We start from the raw sequence: 20,575 nt of genomic DNA on the forward strand, positions 1-20,575 counted from the left end.
CACAATATTCCAATTGCTGGTAGTACAGCTAGGAAAGTCAAAGCCCGTCTCTAAAAATCTGCTTCTTGATCCTGTAAAATTACCTATGACTGGATTTTGACATCAGTTTTGTTAGCCATGTAGAAATTCTTCTTTGTATAAATCGCATACTTTAGATCAGTTCGGATATTACAAATGTAACTGCAGAAAATATAAACAACAGAGCCAGGAGAACTGATCAGCTCCAGATGACTGGTCCAGGAGGACCGTGAGGAGCTCCTTCCAGGGTGCACTCCAGCTCGCTACCAGCACCACATAGCCAGGGCTTTTATTCCACTAAACATCTTCTCTGCTCCTCTCCACTGAACTTCCTCACCATGAAAGCAAAAGTGAGCAAATTTTGCACTGGGGTCCTAAGATAACACCTAGTCGAAAGGAACAAGGGAAAAAAGGCCAAAACTTTTTCTATGGAATACACCAATGCTTACTAAAAATACCATTTTATGTAATAAGACATGCATGTATAGGTGGTCAGTTTTCCAAAATGATTGATGAATCTATCTAGTTTCCCTGCAGGAGACTTTGTATTGACTTGTGCTGAGTAAGCGCAAGTCATTACAGCAGCTGCAGTGATATGAAGAGCACATGCTATTGCCTGGGATGCGGGGCATCATCTTAAACTTACTACAGTGAATGCAGTGCAAGAATATGTCTGGAAGATGTCAAAATGGCTGTACAGGACATAGGATGCATACTTAATTGCCTGGGTGGTCTATTCCAGTATCTGCATTGCTAAAAAAACTAAGTTGCTGTGTGCCTAGATGATTGTAACTGAAGAAATAATGCAGATATGAAGCGGAACCTCAAAGAATTTGCAAATTACAAGGCAAATCCCAAAATACACGACTTCTATATCCATTTCTTGTTTCGATTAAACACCCACTGACTTTACTTGCAGTTTTGTTTGAAAAGGGGGTTCTGCATAGTCTGTATTTAGGAACCGTTTCACTCACCACCGCAGTAAAGTTGCAACTCACTCTGAGCTGCCGCACCCTGAACATAAGCTGATGCAGCTGCCAGCCTGAAGACTGAGCTGTAAATACGCAAAGTTTTATCCGTGGTTTTTAATAGTCCTGAAGACGAACACGTATACTTAAGTCTTTTAGAACGGGGATGTTAGTCCTTTTCTGCAATTTGGAGGATCATACTTCAGTCATGGAAGTCCTCAGTGGTGAAGATGATTACATTTGTTTTATAGCTAACTCTAGAAAGCGGCAACTGTTTAAGACATATGGCAACCCTATCCAGCAATTTAGGACTGTGGGAGACCTCAGATGTAATCCAATTCAAATGTCAGTCTGGCACTACCTATATTTGAATTTGGCCAGGACATACACTTCTTACAGAAGGTGCCAAGTAATTTTAAAGGGCTAACGATGGTTTTTTTTTCGAGTGCTAGCTGAAAAATTTCAATCGAGAGATTTTTTTCAAAAAATTTAGATTGTTGGAAAAAAAAATAGGTCATGAAGAGAAATATTTCTATTTGCAAATTGAATTTCACTGATTCAAGTCTTCTTTTTTTATATACATACATATATTATGTATTAGTGGGGTTTTTAAGGCAGATGGCATCCTGTGTACAGCCTACAGCCAGGGAATGGTGCACCTGGGGGTATGGCCTGACTAGACATCCTGGTGCATGCAGGAGATGGGATGCCAAGGTACGCATTCTCCTTAGACATAGCAGAAATGTTTCCAAAGCAAAATATATTTTGAGGGTGGTTTTTTTTTTTGGTTGGTTGGTTGGTTTAGTTTTTAATTTGTTGAAATGTTTTCATCCACCCATTTTCCCATTTTCTGCAAAAACATTTTTCAGTTAAATTCTGGGCAAATCTTAATTTTCCTTTTTTTTTTTTTTTTCCTTTTCCCTGATGAGCTTGATATTTTATTTTCCAAGCCAGAAGAACAGCTCACAAGTGCCTCAACCCTACACGGTGCCCTGGCTTTGCTCTTTGCTAGAGGATCTGAACCATCCAGCATCTCCTCCGTTGGCCCCGCATGTTCTCCAGGGCCCCAGCTCTCCTACCTTGTGAGTGCCAACATGGGGATTGCCCGTCAGTGTTTTACAGAAGCACTATTACTGATATTCTGAACATAGACAAATGGGAGAGTTTGTGGTTCCACCTCCCTTACATCTGGCTCTCTCATCCACATAGAATTGTCTACAATACTGTAATATGTATTCAAGTGCTGGTTTGAACGTATTGCCTCAGATCCAGGAATTGTACCTGTGATTTTCTATACTTTTTGTGTCAGCTCCTCATAAAATATCATATCGTGTTTACTCCTGCACTGAAGTTTTTGTCCTGCATTGTAAAGCTGCAGGCACATCTATCTCGGGAACATGCCTTCATTATTTACACAATGAAAAGAAAGGGATTTTGGGTTCTCAAATCTCCTGATTCATGCTGTGCCTAATAAGGTTCTTGTTTGCTAGCATTGCTCTGGTTTATGTGATGCTGAAATTGTAATGAAATGAGGACCACTAGAGAGCAGCTAGTAAAACAGCTTAAATTCGGGAAAAAACATTGACATAGACATTTGCTTTTACTCTTAGTTTGTTTTCAAGGTACAGAATTAAAGACCTACAAAATAGCATCACCTGAGGTGTGGACAGAAACAAAATTCAAGATATATACACCTCACATTCAAGGTATGTAAATCTGGCTCCTAGCTGTCAGGTGTTCAAGGTGTGAGAGGGAATAAGTGCTCAGAAGGATAAACATGGACTAAACCAGCAATTTTGAAATGCCTTTTTCTCAAAGAAGTCAGGCGGGGGGTGGGGGAAGAGCAGGCAAAAGAGGCTGGTTCCCCGGGGAGAGCGAGAAGGAGAGAGAACTGGCAAAATTCCCACCGGAGCCTCTTTGTTTCTGTTGCCAGTAGTTATCACTCACCTGCAAAAGGTAAAAAAACCAGAGCACCTTTTCCCCTAATCCAGAAGCCTACGTGTAAGGACAATCGAGCTCTACCACCTTGGAAACAAAGCGATATGAAGGGCTTTTCCAGGACGGGCGATACAATGGCCAGGATCACTCTTATTTCTGTTCTCATCCTCTGGGCAGCCACATGGCAGGGAAGGGGAAATGAAATTACAGGTGAGTGATGCAAACCTGGTCGGAGGACCACAGCCGTTATGAGGACAGCTTAGTTTGGATATGGCATATCTCTTTATTAGAAATAAACCGACCAAGGTGGCCACTCTCCCAGCAACCATTTAAGAATCTTCTGTTGATAATTAAACAAAGAAAATCTCACCAAGCCAAAATACAACCTTTGTCCCCAACTCTTTGTCCCCAGGCAAAAGACTTGTCATTTCCTTTGTGCCAGAAATGAATGAGTAGGATTGTTGCTTCATGTTCAGTAATGTGCAAACTTTTAATTAAAATTGTCTTTAAAATAAACTTTTGGAGGAAATTATGTAGTAATGTACCTGGAAAATTCCTAGAGATACATAAAATGAAGCTGTAGAAGACATGTTTAACTTTCATCTGTGGTATGGGCTGTAATTTGGAAAAAACCTAACCCAATTGCTAGGTTGTAACTGCTAAATTAAATCCTAATTTGCTCTTAATTTCTGGTTTGATTTATTTAGATGAGAAAAGATCATGACTTTTGGCTGCTTTTCGTTGCATTTTTTTACTGAAGTGGTTTTGCAAGTCTCAGTTAAAATACAAACCATATTTCTTAAAGCCTTGCAGACTTTTCTGTTATTGTGTCAGTCACAGTTGAAAAAGAGGTTTCTACAGATTGGGGGTCAGCAGAACCCCCATTCTAGTGCATTTAAAGTCAATGGTGTTGACTTTAAAAAGAATTTGGAATACCCAGAAAAATTGAGCGCTTAATTTCGTCACGTTTTGGAGCCTTCTCCTTTTAAAGCTGAATTTGAATCTGCCCTCTCTGAACCTGTTCCAACAGATTACTTTTAAGGTTGCGTCAAGACAAGAAAGGAGCTTGTCTTTGGCTCTCACTGTTCTCCAGCGAGAAAGGATTTTGCAGTTCCCAGCTCACAGTGGCTTTTCTGGCACTTGAGCAGTGAAGTTTCCAGAATTGCAGCTAAGTCTGTGGCATAAATGCTATAAGCATTTTTTATTGCTGATTTTATGATCATGCTCTCAGTTCTGATCTACGTTTGACCTTGAGTTACAAGCAGCCCGCTCCTAATGCAGACTTTCCTTTCAGCCTTTCCTCTCAGTATTTGTTTCTATTAATAAAGTATTTGCTTTAATTGTTTCTACTCTTGCTTAACATAATAAAATTTATATTGTCCCTGACAGTGCTGAAAGCTGGTGGTTGCTAAGATAAAAACCTAAAGTCCAGAGATGATAGGCATAACATAGCCCTACTAGTGTCAAGTGACTGCCTTCTCCTGCTTTGCAATTGACTTCAGCTTTGTATTGCTGGAAACAACAGCCAGTACATTTTAATTCCGTTTGATAGTGCCATAATCCCATAGATGGGGCTAATGAGAACAGAAAGCCAATTTGCTAAAGAGCCCAAATTGATCTAAGCCACATTGCTCAGCAGGAAACTGCTGTCAGAAAATAATTGAACTCTGTGAGTGTCACAATTTGTTTTAAACTGGATGGAAGTGATGGACGATGGTAAAGTTGGTGGTGCTGCACCTTCAGGCTAACCTCTTCCAGCAAGGGTATCTTTTTGTACCACCATAGCTGTATCTCAAACCTTCTCTTTCAGCTTTGGCAGCCTCATTCTATACCTAGTATCAATGTTTAAGTATGAAATATGATTTCATATCTGTCCTGACAGCTGTAGCTTCTAATTATAAACTGTGTCTAATTCTATACCATTTTATTCTCAGTTTCATACATGTATTTATGTTGCACATTGCTGTAGAGCCTAAGCCAGCTCAGCTGACTCTGGAATTTTTAGCTTTCCAGTGCTACGTCCTCGCTACAGCCACAGCTCTGCACGGACAACATGAATCTTCAGTGCTCTCCTTACTTGGTTATTCTCTTCCAGCGCCTGCTTTGCTCTAGCTGTGCTAGTACATGAGCTCTGGAGAAATGGAGGGATCATAGCGATGAGGAATCAGGCTGAACTCTTCTCCCTTATCTGCCATACCCCCTCTAATATAATTTTATACTATAACAGTATGATTCCTTAGTGCAATAGTTTCTATTTCTTGTTTCCGTAGGGAAAAAGTTGTCCTGCTGCTCCCACCTTCCTTGATCTCCAGCAGATGTTTGTGCACTTTCTCTAGATAAAGTCTAGATCCAAAATGATTTAGGTATTCTTTCTATTCCACTTTAGGTATCAGATTGGGATTCACATCCCAAACTAATGAAAAAAAAAAGCTGAAACAAGATTTTTTTTTTCTTTTTTTCCCCCTATACTTACATGCCTAGAAGCATTTGCTGCGGTAGGTATTCTTGGAGCACTCTTAACGCGTGGCAAGGGAATGCTTTACAAAATACAATGACAGATACCTGTTTCTCATAAGACATTTGGCGCCTTATGTGAAGTAGTAATTGATCAAATGCATTGGATAAAAAGCAGCCCTTGATCTCTGATTTCTGCTCCAGAAGCCACATTTATTCTCTTTTCCCCTTTCCCAGAGGGATGTCCTAAAGTTAACCACCTTACTTGCTCTGACTCACTCCACCTTCAGTTCCATCCTGCACAGCCACCTCTGTGCCACAGCCGGGTACGGGCTTTCACCACCCTGGTCAGACCTCCATCCTGGTCATTGGGGTCCTCTCCTGGGTCAGGCAGGGTGTGGGTTTCAGCCCCTCAGGTTGAGACAGGCTGGGTGTCTTGCTTCCTGCCCCTCATGACCATCTCCCTTCACTCTCTTCTTAAGGACAAAGAACAGCACCGGTACTTTTTAGGGACGTGAAGGCTTGTCAGCTGCTGTCTCTGGAGCTAGCTTCAGGGACTGGACACAGAGGTGTCCTGCTTGAGGCTGGGGAGGAGGAAGAAGCAGGGAGTGGGATTTCCAGATATGTCCTTATTCTTGATATTTTCCTGCTGACCGGCTCTAAGCAGCAGCACAGGGCTCCCTGGGAGCCTGCCGGGAGGTCTCTTGCTCTCACACGTGCTCTCTGTAGCATGTCTTGGCATCAAACTCTGCCTTTTGCTGCAGGATGAGGCATGGATGGGTTAGGCAGAGCAGGGCCAGACTCCCAGGGGCCCGATGCTCTCCCTGGGTCCGGTCAGAGGTGAGTTATGCTGGGGGTGGTCCATGGTCAGTTCCAGCCCCCTCTCCTTTCTTCTGCTCTTCCAAAGTGCCCTCGTCCGCAGGGCCTCTGTTTGGGAATTGCGCCAAGAAAATCCATTTTTCTTCGTGGTCTTTTGAACATCTAAGGCAGGGGATGTCTTTCAGGCTGTTCTTATTCGAGCAGTAGCTTGGATTAGGGCTGGAAGAAGACCTTCTGGGTGACTTGGTTGAGCCAGCTTGAGGGATATATTGTGGCCTATGTTATCTATCCCATGCTTTCTTCTGGACTGTCCTTGCACTACAAATGGATTGTCCTGTTCAAAGCTCTTTTACCAGTCTTATTCAAATTGCACATATATCTTTTATTTAGCTGGAAACCTAAATATGATAAAAGCACGTGATTCCTAAGAACCTGACAATTCTTTTTTTCTTGAATTATTTTTACATGTTTCATCTTTTCAGGCAGGAGATAAGTTGTACAAATAAGATAAGCTGTAAATATTTTAATTGTATGCCTCTTATGTATACTATGTTAGCTTCAGTCTGTTGACTGGCCCTGGTCCCCTCAGAGCTCTCAGAAATAACAATCCTGCCATACTTGAATCTCTGCAGCTAATTCATATTTATCCTTATTAAAGTTTCTTTTGCTTTGTCTAAAGGATGATATAGGCATTTTAATTCTATCCCATCTATTTCCCAAATGGGACACAGGGTGACTCAGCCCCTCTGGCTTCTATAACATGTTATTAGGATACAGCCTGACGTCTGTGACACAATTGTAGGTTGCTTATTGCTAATTCTTAAACTCCATCTGTTTTTGTTGCTGCTGTTGTTGTTTGGGTTTTTTTTTTTCCTGCTCCTGCTCAAGTATTTCAGTTTTAAGTAAAGCATGTAACAAGTTCGCTCCTCATTATGACTGGTTTCAGAACTCCAGAAACTGAGTCCCATTCCCAGACCTATGTGAAATTATGTGGTTAATGAACTTATCACTGACTTTGTTTATACTGAAGCCAGTGAACCACAACAGCTCTCAAAGGGCCTGGTCTAATATGTTTTGCTACAAATGCAGGTAGGCAACATAGGCGCTCCAGGAATACCTTTTGTGTCAGATACCTGAAAGTCCTTCCCAATGATGTATGAGTACCCAGTTTCAGCCTAGGGTGATGTCTGAAAGATGTCTTACTCCAGACATCTACTGTGAACTCATATGCCCATGAGTTCCCTGCCCTTCGTTCCCTTTACAGTCAGTGGAGAAAGATGAACACTTCAGCAGCAAGAGCCTGGAATGGGCATCTGAAGTACTTGGATTACTCTGCCCTGGAAGTGCCTATTCTGCTCTACTGTTAATTTCTATTAATGTATATTAATTTCCTTTATACTTACTTGAGTTAAATTGACCTCTTTCTGCTTCACACCTGAAGGCGCTGAGAGCTCTTTGAATTTTCTGCCAATCTGCATCCTTTTATGACTGAAGTGATGCGAAGCAGTCACTACTAATTCTCTCTTCTGCCCATTTTCTGAAGTGACATTCTTCCTAACATCAGCCTTTCTGAAAATCGTCTGTGTTGGTTCTGTCACTCCTTTCTCATAACAGTATTTTTAACTTGATTCTGCAGGGAACTTATACTCTGGGGTGACTAGTTAGTGCTGATCCCTTTCTTTTTTGTTGGTTTTTTTTTCCCTAGAAAAAGGCCTCTCTTTGCTAGGGTACCATCTGTGCAACTATAGCCTGACCAAAAATGTATTTAAAATGGTTGCTTACCAAAAGTCCTATGAGAAAAGCACTTCCTGCGGAGGATGGATACCGTGGATGGTGTGTCCCCGGACGTACTACAAAACGCAGTATCATACTGTTGAAGTCCCTGAAACCATCACTCTTACAGATTGCTGTGAAGGATATGAACAAGTGGGACTCTACTGCTCTTTAGGTAAGTTTTGGTCAGATTAATAGTTGAAATAAATGCTTCTGATGGAGGAGGATTCACTTAAACTGAGACATGTAAAGGCTTAATTCAGTTCTGGGCAAGAGGTTCCTGTTCACTGCAATCAGTGAGTCTGCAAAACCCTACAGAAAACTTGGTCCAACACGGTAAGGAGTTGACATGAAAGACTAATGCTCATGATTCTTGCTCTTTGCCACCCCTAGCCGCAAATTCACTAAAGTTCCAGGTGAGCATGAAGAAGGCACCTGCTTGTTACCCCTACGAGTGCTCATTACTTGTCCTGGTTCAGGGCAGTAGCTGTGGCCGAGTGCAGTAACTCACGTAGCCTGGCCTCGTGCTGTGTGTGCTCTGAGCGTGCTTGCATTTACAGTAGGAGCTTTCTTCTCTAAAGTAATTCAGGATGCACTAGGATAACATCTCCTTTGATCTGGAGCAGGGTCAGTTCCCAGGATGAAAACCCAGTTTTGGTGTTTATTTAAAAAAACCTGTGGCGTCCAGACAAGTTGGTACCAACTGCTTTCTGATCAAAACTACATTAGGGCCCATTTTCTCAGGGCTTCCTTGGTTACCTAGGGCTATGTTGGAGGACTGGTGAATCTGATCTAACTTCTGAGTTTAACAAGACTCTGCTTGGGAAGACTTGATCGTCTTTGACTCAAGACGGAAGCTTTTCCCCCCTCCCACATCAGGGCTACCAGTTATCAGCAAGAAATTGCTAATTTGTAGCAGAATTTGAGTCATAGGTGGAAGGAATTCCCTGGCGAAAGGAACTTTTTTTTTTTTTAATGGATAAAGCCACATGCTTTTAAGATGAACAGGCATCTTGGATTAGCTAAGCCAGCACTGAACCGCCCCAGTGTCCAGAAATGTTCTGCAGGACATAATTTTGTCTCTGATTTTCAGTATGACATTGCATTTTCTCCATTTCCCCTTTTCAAGTTATCATCCTGGCAATTTACATAGTCTCAACGCTGTAACAAAAGATTGAAAAGGAAAGGTCCTATTTCAGCCCTGGCCCTTGCTTTGGGTCATAAGACTTGGGTGACTCAGTTCTATGGGAATGTCCCCGAGCCTGCTCCTGCATCAGATCATATAATGTGACATGAGGGTATTAGCCATGTGTCTCATCACGGGATCTGTAAAGAACAATGCGTTCATCCTACTTTTAAGAGCAATGCTTCAGAGCATTGGAAAATGAACTTCCAAACAATTTTTGCAAGGCATTTTCTCAATAGTTACTAGTAGAATACTGTGTCTAGCAGGAAGATTCCTTTAACAGAAAAACAGGAACACAGAAGTGGTTGTTGTGTTGTACTTGTTCTTAAAATGATTTGCTGGAGAACAGGAATGAAAGCATAATTAGATACACTTAATCCCTCATTCATTTTATCCTTCAATTGTTTGGCTCTGTGACTGTTGTGGAGTGTCAAAATTTGACCTGCCAATTACAGCATGTCCAGGCAGTCTTCTCAGACTGGCGATGGACCCGCTGTTGATCATATGTATTTTCCAAGCAGCAGTTCTATGCTGGGGAAAATCTCCAGTAGATCTAATTAGTGTTGAATAGTTACTTCAGTAAGGTCTTTTTGGTATACATATATATGCATACATGTGTGCACATATGTATCAAATGACAAGGCTGAGAAGCAATTGGAGAAAATGGCTTTTTAATTCTGTAGTACAAGGAAATAGCTGTGTCTGCTAAATGTTGAAGAACCACTAGCTAGTTATGGTTGTCTCTATTTGCACAAGAAACTCTATGAGTGATCAGGATTTTCAAGGTGTTTCAGAACCTCTGAAAATCAAGACTGTCTTCTTGGGTGGAAAAAACTGCATCCTGGTAACACTTTAAATATTTTTTTCCCAGTATAATTCTATGCCTTTTAAAAGCTTCTCTAGGGATATTTTAGGCTTGAAAGCTGTTGATGAGTTTATTTCATCTAACATTAACACATCTGAAAATCTCCTGTAAAGCTTAGCTGCAGAATTTCCGCTCTGCCCTTGCCACGTAGTCGATGGGCACCCTGGGCAGGTTTGTCCATGAAATACTGTGGTCACGTTGACTCTTTTTCCTGTCAAAGTTAATTGGGAATATTTTAAACCATGAAAGGATTTGTATGGCTTCTAGGTGATTTCTGTGTTTACATTATTCCAGTATCTTTGCTTTTCAGGGCATTAGTCATAAATTCTGTGAATGGTAATGCACTGTCTAGACACAGTCTTAAATAAATGATGAAAAGAGAAACTGGAACTGCTGGAATTACTGCACATCATGCTGTTCAACTACTGTTATTTTCTTCTTGATGTTATCCATGCTGGCATGCTCTCCGTCCTGCTAGAAGCGGAAAGGTCTCCATGACCTTTCACGGTAACCTGCTCCTGGCCACTCCCCACCTTTTCTTCCTAGAAGGAAACATTTATCCCTGCCTGGGATATGGCAGGCCCCGCTTTTCCTATTTCTTTACTGTTGGAGAAAAAACATCTAGATCATTAGTCGTTACTCCAGTTGTTCTCACTAGTAGCCCGTCAATCCATTAGGATAGTATTGCACACGCACACACAAACTATTTTAACTTTTTTTAAACAGAAATTGAAAAGTTAAGTATCTAAATGTTAGGAAGTGCTAGAATTCTAAAGGTAGAATTAAATGAAAACAATCTTTGTTTCCTCTCTTTGTGCCTATGGACGCAGATTAATAAACTCTTTTAATTACCTGATCCGGCACTGCCTTGCCCCAAGGACCACGTTTCCCTGTGGTGCTCAGGGATGATGGAACCCCTCTAAGGAGTTCCCCAGCAGCACGTCATCCTGGCCTCCGCATTCGGTGTGTGGTGCAGTGCTCTGCTGAGCCTCTCTCTGAACACAGAATTATTTATCACCTCTTAAGGTCAATCCTGGGGCAACTCACAGACAGCAATTTGTCTTCACGAAGCCTGTGGGAAGGGAGGGAGGTTCTCTCTGTTCCACAGCTGGGCAACTGAGCTGCAGAGAAACTGAGATCAAACCATTTTGTTTGCCCACTCTCAGACACCTAGGGTGCAGTTTTAATTTTTTCTTAAATTTATTTTGATTTTGGTTTTCAGAGAGCTTAGCGCTGCCTTTACAACTTGCATGGTTGGAGTGCGGAACCTCACGTCCTCGATGGTGACTGCGAGCAGTCTCCTGATTGCTAAGCAGATCCCGGGGCTGCGGTTCAGGTTCCTGGACCTGTGAAACCCATGATTCTGAAAGCTTGTTACAAGTTTGTTGTATGAAACTTTCCCAGCATCTTGCAGGATTTTTTTTCAGGTAGAGATAGGGTCCAATTCTCCAGGCTAGTTTCCAGCTGCTTGAATCAATGGTACGGTTACTTCTGGTGACTGGTTTGCTGCTCACCTTCCACCTTACTGCATAAGATGAAACCAGAGAACTTCCTTATCTGCCATCCAACACTGCTTGATCCCCGGCTAGGGAGCAAAACAGTGCATCAGCATGCGATGAAGGCTGTTTTTTAAGCACACATGTACAAAAATACCTTGAAATAAGAAGGCCCAGACAACTTTAATCCTGGAGTTTCTTAACTTGAGAGCACTTGATTTGCAATGTTAAGACCACGCTTTAATCAGAACATGCTTTGTGTGCGTAACTTCCTAAGGTTTTCAGGAAAATGACTGTAAAGTAAAAACCCGTTCATTTTAGGTGACCAGGTAGTTCCTCAGCAGGGCTGGGATCTTTCAGAGCCTGCGTACAGATGTTTGCATGCTGGGTCTAACCAGAGCGGTGGGGAGCTGCAGCACAGCTGTCCCTCCTGCTTGGGCTGTCCCCAGAAAGCCATGGGACAGCGGTGTCACCAGGGGCGTGCGGGCAGCATTGCAGCATCCCCCTGGGGTGGGAAGGGGAAGACCTCACCCAGAAGCAGATGTCTCTGGCTGCCATGTGGTTTGGGTCCCTTGTGTGCCTCCAGCAGCTGCAGAAATGGGATTATGGGTGTTGGAGGGTACATCCCTGCCTATTCCCCCTGGTATCTGCTTAGGGGCCTCCTGTCCAGGAATTGTCTCTTTTTGAGCTCACCAAAGCGGTCTGCCTCCACACCCTCCTGTGCTGACAAACTGCAGAAATTCACTGCCCTTTGGGTAAAGAAGTGCATACTTTCACTCATTTTATTCCTGTGGGCTCTGGTGAATACCAGCTCCACTTTCACCTTATCATATATCCTTTTGGGATATTGTAAACGTTGATTGCACCCCACTCAGCCTTCTCCTCTCTGCAGCAAAAAGTCCCAGCCTTTTTTGTAGTCTGTCCTTGCAGGTTATCTGCTCCATTCAGTGACTCACCTCATGCTTTTCCCAGCTGTGTTAACCCCATGGGGGAGCAGGGGTACCCGGAGTTGCATCCGAGCTACAGGCTCACCACGGGTCCCTGCCGGCTCTCCACCGATGGCCGCTGCAAGCGCCGATGGGGCAGAGCATGGCCATGTCACGGTGCTGCCAGCAGCACGAACCCATTGGGGGTGGCAGTGGCTACATTTCATTAAGTTTATTCTTAGCGTGCACGGACTGTTTTTGTGCTTCGAAGGCCACATTCCCCCATTGTCCAACAAGTGCGTCCTTGCTGAATTTCAGCCCCTAGCTCCTGAATATGTTCTAGCGAATGATATGGCTTTTCATAGGGAGACGTACTAAATATTTGTCAGATGCTGAACCAGCACATCCTGATGCTGCCCTCCACCCCAATTAACCCCCGGATAGGCAATCAGGATGGAAAACATCCGTCTGAGCAACTAAAGTCTAGCAGTGCTCAAAGACCCCAAAACCAGGGTGATATGACAAAAGCTGCCAGTCCGCCTTTGTTACAGGCTTTGCCAGGAGCTGTTTCTATAATATCATAGATTTGTCTCCACCTTCTGATGCCTGAGACGAGTGCAGGGTTTTAGTCCCTGGCACTGCCGCACCCTCTGGGTGAAACCCAGCCTCTCCAGGTGGAAGGAGGGAGAGGAGCCGGGTTATGGCTGAACCAGTGGTGTCCCTCAGCATCTGTTTCCTGGGAGATCCCCCCATCCTGTGGTCACAGCAGACCCGGGGGCTCTCACACGGGCAAGCTGGTAACTGAGCTTTCGTTGCTAAGCACTGCATGCTGCATTTCTACTTCTGTACATTTATGCAAATAACAGAGGAGAAAAGTCTATTCTTTATCCAACTGACAGAGGAGTTGGCTGGTTTGCTGCCCAGTGCTGGCAGCGTTGCTCGGTAGGTGGCTGTCCTCAAGATGATTGAAGTGGAGAGCGTAAATCAAATTTTCAAAGTGCATCTGTACAATTAGGTAGAAATGTGATGTGAATCCATCTCTGTTTCCGCTGATGCAAAAATGATGACCTTCTGATTTTAGATAAATGGCCAGTATGGCACTCAGCCAGGATTCAACAGTGTTTTCTGAGATTGCATGTGACTCATTAAATCTTTTACACTGCAGTTAAACATGCCAAAAAAAAAAAAAAAGACCCAGGTGGAAAAAACTGCATTGAACCTCAAACCTGCTTGAACTGCATTACAGAGCTGGAGGGATTTAGATGCTTGTGTCAAGCTTACCAAGATCCACCTGCTTTGAATAGTAAGGAGCACTGGTGATACACCAACACAGGGAAATCCCCTGGTGCTCATGTCTGTGCAGGCTCCTGGTGTGAGAGCTTGCTTAGCCTCTCTGGGTGAGAGGCTGGGATGGAGCAATTGGGTGAGACTGGGAATGTGTGTGGGACTCATCTAAGGGCAACTGAGGCTGTATCACATCTTATTGTGGCTTTAGACTAGAAATCAGGAATTTCTAGTAGTAGGACCTGTATGGGGGAATGGCCCGTTAGTGGCAGCCCCAGAGCCAGAAGCAGAGGTTCCTGGTCCATGCTCAGAAGCAGAATAGGACTACTGGGGCTTGCTGGACCCAGAAGTAACTTAAGTAAGATGGCATAGGGTTGATTTTTTTTTTTCCTCATCCTCCCACTGCAAACCTATGCCTATGTCTCAAAATGAATTTTAGAGGCAGAGCTGGTCCTGGGGAAGACTAAGGAGGGCAAGTGCCCTTGGTTTGCAGGCATGGAGGGGCCCACAGTAGGCTGCATTAGGCAGCAGGAGAAGTCCTGCTCCCTGTAGGGCTGTCAACCGTTCACTGGGGTTCGGGTCTGGGTTTGCTGCCCAGAGATCTTGTGGGTCTAACACCAACTCTACTTGAAAGATGCCCACAGCCCTGTTAAAGCATTGACTGTGCGCACACAAAGTATATACACAGTGCATCAAATACAGTATAAAAAAGTGTGGGAAAGTGCTGTCCCATGGATTGTCCATGCAAATATTTGAAATTACACCTGCAAGTAACCTGCATGCTGCTGAGAGGTCTCAACTCAGTGCCTTCCCTCTTCTCCAGCTTGTGGGTTTTGGCAAGTTTTTCAGTGGAGATGTGGACCCCCAACATTAAATTATGCTTACTTCTCTTAATTACCTTTCAGAGATCCTTGACAAGCATGCTGTGGGCTCCCCAAAAGGCACAGACAATAGTCTTAAAGCCACTGGTCTTAGCGGGCTATTTCTTTATGTAAATATGACTGCAGGTCCAGGTGCAGAAGTGGCTGAAAATTAGACATGTTGAGTTTTGCATGCCATATTTTGAGCTTGATCCGTGGATTGTAGATTAAGCTGGAGATCTGGAATACTAAAAATGGTATCTGTTATGGACTGTGCTAAAAAGCTGAGGTTTTCTGCTTGCAATAGCCTCCAGTTTCCCATCAACTGGCAGAGAGGGGGACCTGGAATGTGCACACGGCAGCAAGTTACATAGATTTAGTTTAAATCTTGACTAATCAAGATAATTTGCCTGTTTAAGAAGGTTACTTTTCTGAGGCCAAAAGTCCTAGATTCAATATTCCCTTCTGCTTCTCCAAAACCTCAGATTTACTTTTATTCAGAGACTTGGGATAACAGAAATTGAAAATCCATAGAAATGATGGTTCATGATAGATTGTAGTTTGCTATAGAACTTTTATTTGCTATGGATTTTATTATCTTGAATGTGATTTTCCTGTGCTACAACCTGTTTTCTATTGCAAGAATCCTTTTCACTTTTCTCCTGGCTGACTTTAATTGCCCGGTAATGGATTCAGAGTTCGTAGGACCAAAAACCTGTAGGCGCAAAATGAACGGAAAAGACAAATAATTTGCGTTGATTGGAAAGACGAGAGCTGAACATTACCTGGAGCTATGTTTGAGAGCGTGGGTGAAAGTAATGTTCGTACAGCTTAGAAATATTTTCTCTTTTTGTCTGGAGAAGAGTATGTGCTGGCATTGAGCCAGGACCACTGTCTGCCCTTGGCTTGGGAAGCAGTAACCTTCTGCCTCAGCTGCCCTCTCTGCAGGGCTGTCCGGCGTGGGCTGTCGACCTCCCCGGGGTGGCTGGCTGGCTGGCTGGCTGACACGGAGCCGGTGCTGCCAGTCTGCAGACCAGAGGCTGGGTTCTGCTCGCCTTCCCCTCTGTGTAACCCACCTAACTGGGCCTGAGAACAGCGTTTTATCTCTGCTCTCGTGTAGCATCTTCAATCATTATATCTAAAGGTTAACTTTGTTGCAATGAAAGGTTAAATAAAAACTCCCGATTTCTAGCTTAGACATTGCCTGTTTTCTTTGATCATTATATATGACTTGGTTTAGTCATAGCTGACATCAGGCACGTTTTCTGTTTTTCAGTGCTTCAGTGTCTCCACATTTAGAAACTATCTATCCATCCATCCATCCATCCATCCTTCCATACATACATACATAATTATGAATGGAAAATTATCAATTCAAAATTTCTGTATCAGAAATGTCACGAACAAGAGAAAAATCTGAGAACATTTACACTCTTGAAATGACATAATGGTATTTTAGACTGCTTTCTTCTCCCCATGAAAACCTCAGAACTGACACACTTCTAAAATGAGGAGGAGGTGTTTGCTGTAAATTAAGTAGCATAATTTTATGGAAACAATTCTCTATATTTTTGTTCTCAGAAATTGGTTGGTTTTTTTTTACTTAGCACTCAGTAGATCCAGTATATTTGCCTCAAGACCTGGTATTTGTCCAATGGAGAATATGGAAACATCTGATTATCCTTGCACGTTCGATACTGAATGTCCAGGCCTTAAAAAATGCTGCAACTCATCCAAAGGAGCAGGCTGTGTGGATCCAGTGCCAGAGGGTATGTTACTGATAAATTCAAGACTGCTTCTAATAGAAATACACTTAATTTTTCCTTCTGAGAGTGGGCAGGAAAACTGTTACCATAGTTCTTCATAAAACAAATATGAGAATCTGCTTTGGATCACTTCCAGGATATTCAGTTTCAGTATTGCACTGTGGGTGCTATGGGTCCAGCAGACCTCGCTCGGCTTCTCCTTTGCTGGTGCTGCTGCTTGAGGCATATGGCGAGCAAGGCCATAGCTGATGGCTGCGTGTGGGCCTTCATATTTGCAAGGTTAAAGCTTGCTTTGGTTTCTCAGAGCCTTCCTATAGCTCTGTTGCTTTCTGTAGCATCAGACCTCGGATGACTTGGCTGTTTTATTTTGTATGCTTCAGGAAGAACATTCTGGTACAACGTGACAGTGCTTGTGAAAATGGATTTTAATGAATTAATCAGAGTGGATTCCCAACTTTTCAATCACTCACGACTTTTGCACTCCATGGTATGTACAAACACATGTACATGTGTGTTGCCCGTTGCGTCCACGTTTCTGTTACTCAGTAACCACCTCTTGCTTCATAGTCCTCTGTGCTGGGCATAACCTTGCTGGCCAGTCACTCCCCCTTTGTTCTGCTAGATCGGCTTTTTTGGCCCTAATTTATTTCTGATTAGCGAATGTCAGCCTCATCCTCAAGAAGCTCAAGTAACATTGATTTATCAGCTTCTTTAGTAAATTTTTCAGCTCTCTTCCAAGGGCAATTTAAAGACATTCTGAAATATAAGGGGTTTTTTTTCCTGCTTAAGTGATGCTTGCTCCAGCTCTATCTCAGTTCAGTTTTGTGTCTATGACTGATTTGGTCCGTATTGCAAAACCTGCAAAGCGTGATGTTTTCTGATAAAGAGTTTTGAGTTAAACCTTTCAAGAGACAAACCTGATCTACGGCACTGGGACCTACGCAGCAGGTGGACTCAGCAGTGCCAGAAGTTTTGCTGTGAAAACCTAGGATTACAGCAGGGGACTGTGTCTGGGTCAAGGGTGTTGTCATTCTTGCCACAGAAGCAAGGCTGAGGGAGACAGCAGGGTGTTGCTTTTGCTGTAGGACCGAGGCTCTGCCTTGTGCACGGATTAGCAGCAGCCACGGCAACAACGTGTGCGTGTCTGAGCGACGGCAGCATGACGTGCCTCTCCCTATCCCTGACACGGCAGGTAGAAAGAGTCCGAGGCAACCAAGAAGAACACAGCACTAACAGAGGCATGAGGCACGCTTCCCAAAAGGAGGGTCTGCAGAAGAACCAGGCTACAAACTAAAGCTGCGCTCAGATGGGAGGACTCTCTCTGTCCTCTCAGTGGTATTTAGGAAATGGATTGATGAACTAGGACAAAGACCCTCCAGGCCATAAACCCAAAGCCTTTCCCTAGGACATATCACCATGCCATGGAGAAAACCAGGCTTGGACGTGGCCTTTGAAAGGTACCCGAGAGGGCAGGTCCCTATTTCCCTCCATTCTCATTTCTGCTTCTCCCCAGTTTCCAGCTGGGAGTGGGCAAGTAGCAAAGGAAACCCTTCTCCCATCATCAACTAGTACTGATGGGCAGGAGAATAGAAATGATAGTAGTAGCATGGGGATATTGCATGAGTGTAGTTTTTCCTCCTACCTGAATTCTCCCTTCTTACATCCTAAAAAAGTGAAAAACCTTGATCCTGTCATGTGTAGTAGGAGTAGAGGGCAAGGACCTACCAAAACTTTTATATCTTGGTCTAAAGCAAGCTATGGCAAAGTCAAACATTCAAGAAATAGGAAATATAAACTGAAACTTTGCAATGAGCTGCTACTCAGAGGAATGTCATCCAGGTCTTGTCAGCTCTACTACTTCATAATGCTCAGCCCACCCCCATGTCCCTTCTCTCACCCCTGCCTCGCAGTTGTGATGACTTGGGCAGTCCTGGGGTCCCTCTGTGGCTCTTAGTCCCAGACTCCTTGCTCAGTCCATTGCTTTTCTTCTTTTTCTTTCTATTCCCCTTGCCAGCAGTCTTTTTAGTTGCTTAAAGTAATGTGTTGGACAGCTTTATTACAGAATAACTGTAATAGCATGTCTAATATGTATTCTGTCTATTGAGGTTTTTGGTGTTTAAGCATTACAAGCCGAAGAGCCTTTTCCCGTATCTTCCTGGGTTGCATCCTCCTGCCTAAGCATTAGAGATCTGACATGCAGTTCCACACATCCCTTAGCTTGGCTTTACTGTACTGTAACTCTGTTGTGAAATGTGATGCTAATAAGAAGAGCTCACCTTGCATAAATACAGAACTAAATGTTGCCACTTTGCTATGGTTTCTGAATTGGTGCTTTCTACACTCAGATTTATGATGATAATCATTGCATAGGTTATGCCTCACTGGCATACGGCTGAGCTGAGAAAGGAACGAGATAATGAAGTGTTTGTTCTCCTGTTTTCCAGATTACTGGTGCATTACAGCACTTGAACGTCTCCGTGCACCATATCCAGAGTAACAGTGCAGAAGTATACACTGGGACGGTGGCCTCTCAGCTTCTCATTGGACTGCACCAGCCAGCTCTGCTAGCGGAGGTTTCTTCCTCCTTGAAGGACATTGTGAAGCGTGTATATGAAGTGATTGACACAGAAGTGCAAGGTTATTTATTATGATCCTGTCATGGGGAAAAGCTTTTTTAGGGGGTTTCATCCCTCTTCACTTGGGATTTCATCTATATGACTATCAATTTGCTTTCAAAAATAGTGTAGTGGATCTTGCAAACTTTGCAAATACGGCCCTAACCTTTGCATTACAGGATGGAGAGGGTTGTAGTTAATCATTACTTTGGAGTGAATAGTTTGGAGGCGAATACTCCTGATTCATCAATTAAATTGATTTACTTTTAATAGCATAGCCCATCTTCTGATGAAAAAACAAAGGTGTCCATATTTCTAGCACAAGCATTAGTTGTATTAAGCAGGCTCTTAAAAAAAGTGTTTTCTTGGGAAGCAGATATACTCTGTTTTTATAGACATGTGTTACTTCCAGTAGATTGCGTGAAACAAGTCATATTTATAGTCTGTTAATTACTATAGCGTATTACGACCTACTTTTTAAATGTTAGGTAAATATTTAAATATATGTGGTTTAAATTATTTTAATCTACTTATTACTGTGTAGTTATCTGAACATTTTCACTCCTGAAATGCATCCATAAGCACTGTCATCATCGCTTCTTATTCTGTGTTTACTTTTGAAAACTCATCCAACTTTCAGTGAAATTACTGGGTAGATCTCCTTCATCCTCCTGCTGACATCTCTTAGGTTTGGATGACATCCTGCAACTGTGAGCAGGAGCTGCCACTAACTGGCCTCTTATTCCAAAGAACTGGAGTAAAAAGTGATAGGGTTATAGCTGCTTCAGGGAAGGGCACCATTCTGATTTCATTGCACCCATATACATCCAGAATTGCTTCAGCAGAGTTACTGCAGATTTACGCTGAATTTATCATATCCAGAGCCAGGTCTACACACATTGCAGATCAATCGTGATGCTGCTATCAATATCTGTGTAAGGTGTGTTCCTCTTCTTAGATGTCAATGAATGTTCCTATGCTGAATTCAACGCTTGTCCCGAGAAAAACACCTGTGTAAATCTGGAGGGTTATTACAGCTGCGACCCTCAGCGTGAACATGCAGATGTCATCTCTCACCAACTGAGCCGAAGAAAGGAAGGTAAGAAACGTAGGTCTCACCTACATACTGAGAATGTTTCTGCAGGACTTCTGTGGGCTATCACAGGAGTCACCTGCAAGGCAAAGACTTCTGGAGCACGCAGTGCCACTTCTCTTCCTGTTGGGAGAAGATGCCACATAAGCCAGCTGAGAGCTCTTTCTGATTGAAATGCCGTGTATTTATTTCACAGTACCTGGCTGTTTCTCCTATCTCACCTTCAGCTGTCCTCACTCACCTGCCGAAAGAGTCTAGCTTCAGACCTTGACCGCTTCTCAGAGCAAGTCATTCAGTGTCATTACACCTCCCCTGCCTCCTGGGAAATAAGATTAGTGATGCTATTAGTACACAAAGTCTCCTTCCCATTTTGACTGCACGACTGCAGCCAGGACTCAGTGGTTGTATAATCCCACCCTGAGCTGCTGCACTGTTGCTGAGTCCTCTGCTGAAGGCAGACAGAGTTTGGCAATGGGTGAAATAATTCTCTGGAGTACCAGTTCAGTAAAATAGA

At 43.3% G+C, this 20,575-nt stretch overlaps 1 protein-coding gene and 1 long non-coding RNA gene across 5 annotated transcripts in view; one reads left to right on the top strand and one right to left on the bottom strand.

Annotated features, from left to right (window-relative positions):
- Positions 1 to 20,575, top strand: part of UMODL1 (uromodulin like 1) — a 77,159-nt gene that overhangs the window by 19,447 nt on the left and 37,137 nt on the right. For all 4 annotated transcript variants that reach the window (XM_054820830.1, XM_054820837.1, XM_054820845.1 and 1 more), the window contains 5 exons: positions 7,903 to 8,145; positions 16,195 to 16,356; positions 16,734 to 16,840; positions 18,798 to 18,990; positions 19,927 to 20,067. In XM_054820830.1, the coding sequence (XP_054676805.1) occupies positions 7,968 to 8,145; positions 16,195 to 16,356; positions 16,734 to 16,840; positions 18,798 to 18,990; positions 19,927 to 20,067 (781 nt within the window). In that variant the 5' untranslated portion in view covers positions 7,903 to 7,967. The remainder of the gene's footprint in view (positions 1 to 7,902; positions 8,146 to 16,194; positions 16,357 to 16,733; positions 16,841 to 18,797; positions 18,991 to 19,926; positions 20,068 to 20,575) is intronic.
- Positions 9,086 to 15,648, bottom strand: LOC129204634 (uncharacterized). Its single transcript, XR_008576454.1, has 2 exons — positions 15,373 to 15,648; positions 9,086 to 11,606 (listed from the first exon to the last, which is right to left on the bottom strand). It is a non-coding gene; the product is annotated as an uncharacterized LOC129204634 (long non-coding RNA).

The sequence above is a fragment of the Grus americana genome, chromosome 1, assembly GCF_028858705.1.
Source record: "Grus americana isolate bGruAme1 chromosome 1, bGruAme1.mat, whole genome shotgun sequence".
Lineage (NCBI taxonomy): Eukaryota > Metazoa > Chordata > Aves > Gruiformes > Gruidae > Grus > Grus americana.